This window comes from Chiloscyllium punctatum, chromosome 6, assembly GCF_047496795.1.
Source record: "Chiloscyllium punctatum isolate Juve2018m chromosome 6, sChiPun1.3, whole genome shotgun sequence".
NCBI classification, from domain to species: Eukaryota; Metazoa; Chordata; class Chondrichthyes; order Orectolobiformes; family Hemiscylliidae; genus Chiloscyllium; species Chiloscyllium punctatum.
Genome location: NC_092744.1, coordinates 79545329 through 79551489, shown reverse-complemented (window position 1 = coordinate 79551489; position 6161 = coordinate 79545329). Strand labels below are relative to the sequence as shown.

The 6161-nt window shown below is 43.5% G+C and overlaps 1 protein-coding gene across 2 annotated transcripts in view; it reads right to left on the bottom strand.

The window, feature by feature from the left end:
• Nucleotides 1-887: 887 nt before the first annotated feature.
• The window catches only part of LOC140479122 (glypican-5-like), a 578521-nt gene continuing 573247 nt past the window's right edge, over nucleotides 888-6161 (bottom strand). For both annotated transcript variants that reach the window (XM_072573060.1, XM_072573062.1), the window contains one exon: nucleotides 888-2018. In XM_072573060.1, the coding sequence (XP_072429161.1) occupies nucleotides 1819-2018 (200 nt within the window). In that variant the 3' untranslated portion in view covers nucleotides 888-1818. The remainder of the gene's footprint in view (nucleotides 2019-6161) is intronic.

Genomic DNA, 6161 nt, shown 5'->3' with positions numbered 1-6161 from the left:
CTCCCCCACAACTGATCTGTTTTCCCAAATGGTGCCAAAAGATCTTTCACCTGAGAAAGGGAACAGATGGCTCAACATTGCATTAGATAGACCAAAAGAAATCCAGCTGGGGTTCATTGATGGCAAAGTTTGGATTTTCAGATGTATTGGAGCTGCGGGAGGGATCAGATGATCTACAGAGTGACCTGAGGAGCTGCCCAGTGTTGACGGAAAATGCTAGAATACAACAAACACTGACAGCAGCATAGCATCATGTCACAAACTACAACGAGCTAAACAACTGGATATTGTGAGAGTGCTGGATGAGGGATAACGGTTGGCATAGCTAAGAGACAAAACCCACTAGATTATAACCATCGACCAGTCCATTCTTTGAGGCAGAGAATCAGCACCATTTTCCTAGAAAACACATTCACGTTACAAATAAAACCAGTGATTACCTTCCACAGAAATACCCCTTGACTAGAAACACCCAAATCATGTTCATCAGAAGATCCCAAATCCAGTTAACCACAGGAGCTGGTCTTCGGGAAATTTGATCTTCAAATTGAACAAGCATTTAAAACTTCAACGTAAACAAATGAAGCCCTTTCCAAAAAGTAAACTTGTCACGAGAGGGAAGAGCTCCCCTCACTTTTGATACTTCTCAGCCCGTAATATCGATGTGAAAGGTTCAGTTCTGTGGGAGAGGCTTAGAAGCCATTCAGTAAATGCATTCAGCATGAGTCACTGTGACTCTGATCTTAGTGGTAAAGCAGCAGATACAATTGCAGTTTACCATGCCCACCTCCCATATCCCCATTGCCCCCACCCCCCCATATCGCCATCCTGCCCACCCCCCCCATATCCCCATCCCGCCCACCTCCCATATCCCCATCCCGCCCACCTCCTATATCCCCATCTCACCCACCCCCTTTGTTTGGTTCATAATGTCAAGATTAGCCAAGGTCTTTTCCACCGGGTAGGAAAGTCCAAAATTAGGAAGTAGGGGTTTGAGGGGAGTGGGGAAAGATTTAAAAGGGACTTGAGGAGCAACCTTTTCAGACAGAGGGTGGTGCGTGTATGGGATAGGCTGCCAGAGAAAGTAGGAGAGCCAGGTACAATTACAACATTTGAAAGACATCTGGACAGATACATGGATAGGAAAGGCTTAGAGGGATGTGGGCCAAATGCAGGCAGACAGGCCTAGTTTGGTTTAAGAAGTCTGGCCAGCAAGGATGAGTTGGACTGAAGGGTCTGTTTCTATGTTGTATCCCTGTCTATGACTTTATGATCTCAATCCAGAGACTTATTGCTGGATCTGCTCACCTTTACTGCCAGCCTACGTGTGTACATTTTCCAGCACCAGCCACCGATTATTAACCAGGATTAGAGATAATGATACTCCAGATGGCTACCCCAGCAGGGGGATAAATGTTGGGGCCTACAATACACCTTGGGAGTCAAATCAATAGATCTTGAGAGTTAGTCAGACAACTAAAGGAGCAGGCTGCAAAAATCAAGAAACACTATTAGGCCTCAGTGTCTGAATTCATGTTCAAAGAGATTGTCTATTTGTATCTTGGGCAGTTCCTTTATCTTGACTAAATCGACTGCTTTTTTTATACAAACTATGTACATTTTTCACATGATTCGTTTTGTTTATACAAAATCCTTTCAAGACCAACAGTTTGCGATAGTATATTGCAGCTCTCATCTATATTACAAGAACACAGATCCTAAAGCATCACTTGGCCTTCAACAAAGAATAAAAGCTGCGTGATAGTTGTAATACTGGATAAATAAAAGCGGGCAGGTCCACCCACAATGCATCATTAACTATAACAGCCAATGACACATCAGCCCCAGCACTGTGACCGTGGTGACTGTGGACAGGCTGTAATGATTGGCTCCTGCTCCTGGCTTGCTCTGAGCTGTGGTGCTGGGGGTGGAGCTTGGAGAGGCCACCTTTGCTCCCTTCAGTGTGGGGGCCATCCCTGGGTAAATGTGATCCTTCGTCCATCGCTCTTCTGGCACATCTGAGGAGAAAAGAGATAGAAAATAATTTAGCGAGAAGATGACTTGTACAGTGTGGATGTGCTAACATCAGTACAATACTGCAATGGAACAATCAGTATGCAAACTATCTGAATAAACTTGCCAATCTGTACCTGTAATACGTCACAACTAAAAAAGCCAATATCTACAGTGCATCAACACTGTATCAGCCAAGAGTACCACCTTTCCAGGGTTGCAATGAATTCTATTTGTGTCTACTCATTTCATTCTTTCCCTTTATGATGGCCTTGATTTATACAATGAGTTGGTTTCAAAGACACCCACCCTAATCATCCGTTCTGTTATCTACATAGTCAGTTGCCGCAGAATAGCATGACAGTCAGTCTTAATTCAGTTTCACGATTATTGCAGAGTTAACGAGACAAGTACATATCTTCTAACTCAACCATGGGCACAATATGTGTCCCTTTATTTACATTTAAGACATTTTCTAATCAACCTGTTTAAAGATGTTATTATATGCCTCTGGAGCAGGTAGGACTTAGAAACGTAGAAAAGAGGTTCAGGAGTAGGCCATTCGGCCCTTCGAGCCTGCACCACCATTCAATATGATCATGGATGATCATTGAACTTCAGTATCCCACTCGGCTTTCTCCCTTTGGCCACAAGGGCCAGGTCCAGCTCCTTCTTGAATGTATCTAATGAACTGGTCCCAACAGCTTCCTGTGGGAGAGAATTCCACAGGTTCACAGGTCTCTGAGTAAAGAAATTCTTCTTCATCTCAGTCCTAAATGGCTTACCCCTTATCCTTAGACTGTGACCCCTAGTCCTGGACTTTCCCAACATCAGCAACATTCTTCCCACATCGGGCCTCTCCGGCCCCAAACGGATTTCATATGCTTCTGTGAGATCATCCCTCATTCTTTGAAATTCCAGTGAGCACAAGCCCACTCAATCCAATCTTTCTTCATATGTCAGTTCTGCCATCCCCGGAATCAGTCTGGAATCCGTGCTTCCTGGCTCAGATGTAAGGACACTATCACTGCACCTCAAGAGCCCTCCATGCATGTACTCAAGTGAAACTCCATATAATGCCCTCCACATACATGTAATTAATCACATTTAATATACAATGAATCACCATCACTGCCACAAAACAATCTTGCCCTTGCCTTGCATTCAGCAGAGGGAATGGGAATAATAATTGTGACAATTGCCACAGGGGTCAGGAACATTTTTCTTTTAACAAAAAAGACATCCAAAATCCCAGTTAATTACTATTGGAATGATGTCACAGATTCTATGGTTTGAAACAAAAGTGTTTTACTGTTCAAGAGTGAAAAAAAGTAAGCACTAAACACAATTTTAGATCACACCTTACAATCTAGCATCTGGAATGAATATAAGCTAAAGATGCATTGTTAGGCAAATTGTAGTTGATAGTATACTTCTTACGAATTGGTTAGTAGTACACATTCGGTCACTTAACCCTTCAAAACCATTTCGTCCTCATGAAGAATTTCAGCTCTTCTCTTCCTCTGAATGCTCAGTCAATAGCAGTGTGCAACCAACACAAGTTCAACTGGGACAGACTTCAGCACATATGACAGAATCATAGAATCCCGAGTGTGGAAGCAGGCCATTCGGCCCATTGAATCCACAGTGACTCTGGAATAACATCCTTTCCAGACCCACAAGTATATGCAGAACTTCTTTGGCCAAGGTAGCATAGACCTACCAATGTTACCTTCAACTACAGCAACTTAGTCTCAGGATCTAGATCCAAACTCTGTCTTCTTCAGCCTCCCTGTCCTGCAGCACCAGACTCATCCCCTGCAGCAACTGAGCTTGAAGGCTCTGCCTCATTTCATGTAGCCTCGACCTGTTTCAGTCTTCCCTGAAGTTCTGATTTCCAGTCTCAGTTTCAGTTTCAGTTTCTGTTCCTTTAGAAACTTGGAAGGGGGTGGGGGACGCTGTCAGTTTCTTTTCTCTTATCCTTTTCAGATTTTCTTGAAAGATCGGCATTAGCTTGGACATCAGGAATAACTCGCCTGTCTTCTCCAAAGCAGTGCCAGCGCGCTTTTAACACTGACTTGAGCAGGCAGATGGGGCATTGGATGTGGTATCTCATCTGAGAGACTACACCTCAGGGAATGCAACACTTTCCCAGCACTGCACATGGAGTAACTCTGAGGCAACAGGACCACTGACCCGTCAAAGAGAGTAGAAACACAAAATAGTTGGTACCGAGTGATCATACTCTAGAACAGAAGGGGAAAGGAGAACATTCAAGCCAAGGGTAAAGAAATTCTGGTCTTTGCCAACCATCTTCAGCTGCTTCATCAATGACCTGCTCTCCATCACTGCTCAGAAGTGGGGATGTTCGCCGCCGATTGCACAAAGTTCAGCATCATTTTCCGCTCCTCAGAGGAATTTGTGCCCAAATACAGCAAGATCTGGACAACATCCAGGTTCGGGCTGACGAGTGACATTCACAAGTGCCACGCAATGACCAAGGGAGGATTCAAAATAATCCTATTACTCAATGGCATTCCCATCATTGAAAGCCTGACTACCAACATCCTCAGAGTTACCACTGACTAGAAAATGAACTGGGCCAGCCACATAAATACTGTGGGTAGAAAAGCAGGGTAGAATTCTACAGTGAGTAAGTCACCCCAACTCCTCGAAGCTTGTCCACTGTCTGCACGGCGTAAGTCAGGATGTGACTGAATATTCTTCACTTAGTTGTGTGACTGCAGCTCCAACAACACTCAAGAAGCTCATTACCATCCAGGACAAAGCAGCCACTTGACTGGCACCTTCAGCATTTACTCCCTCTACCATCAATGATCAGTGGCAACAGTATCAAGCATCTACAAGATGTACCAAGGCTCCTCCGACAGCACCGCTTAAACCGACAACCTAGAAACACAGGTGGACAACTATTACACAGAAACACCATCACCTGCAGGCTCTCCTACAAGCCACACATCACCCTGACTTGGAACGATATTATTTCCCTGCTACTGGGTCAAAACGTCCTCCTTCCCTATCAATACTGCGGGTGCACATACACCAAAAGGAATGTAGTGATTCATAAAACCAACTCATTAACATCTTCTCAGGGGCAATTATGGATTAGACAATTGGCCGAGCTAATAAAGTACATATCCTGTGAATGAATAAAAATTCTACAATTCAACCTGGATATACGAATATTTTGTAGCTCCATGCAGCGATCTTTGCTCAACGGGATAGTTTCTGGGGTTTGAGACCTTTCACCATGGTCTGACATGTTATTGGAAGAACCTGACTTAGTTGGTGTAGGATATAAAATCATAGGCAGCTGACAGTAACCACCAGCAATGCATTAGAAAATGCCATCATATTTTGCCAGCTGTCTTAGTTATACTGAAAGGATTATGAATGCCTTGGGCTTTAGTTAGTTAGAGAGGTGATGCCGTGCTACAGGGAGCAAGTTTCATTTAAGGAATTCCCCAGGGAACATCTAATTCATGGTATCCACCTTGCAGGATGGACTTAATTGGATGGGAGCCTGTTATAGAAATATAGGGTGAGCATTTTTGTAAATTAGACAATCTCAGTGTAAGGTCCAACAGAAGAAAAATGTCAAAGTGTTGAATTTAAAGGATCTGTAAAGCTGAAGGAACAAATGAAGCTTGAAAACTTGCTTTCTGTTAGTATAACACCTTGCACAACATCACCACATCCCAAAGCTACTCGCAGACAATGAACTACTTTTGAAGTATTGTTATCTTGCTGGTTGTAACACAGGAAATGGGCGCAGGAGTAGGCCATTTGGCTCCTCAAACCTATCCTATCACTCAACTAGATTGTGGCTGCTCTTCTACCCCAATGTAATTTTTCATGCCATCCAACATTCCTTGCTGTCCTTACTATCTAGAAATCTATTGATTTCTGTCTTGAACATATTTAATGAACTGAACCTTTACAGTTCCCTAGAGTACAAAATTCCAAAGATGAATGAAGAAATTTCTTCTCCCTTCATTCCAAAATGACTTGGCCCTTACTCTGAGACTGAACTCCCTGGTTCCAAACCTAAGCATACAGGAAAGCTTCCTTCCTGCAATTATTGTTGAGCTTGGTTTAAAAAAAAGTGCCTGGCTACCTCAGAGTAC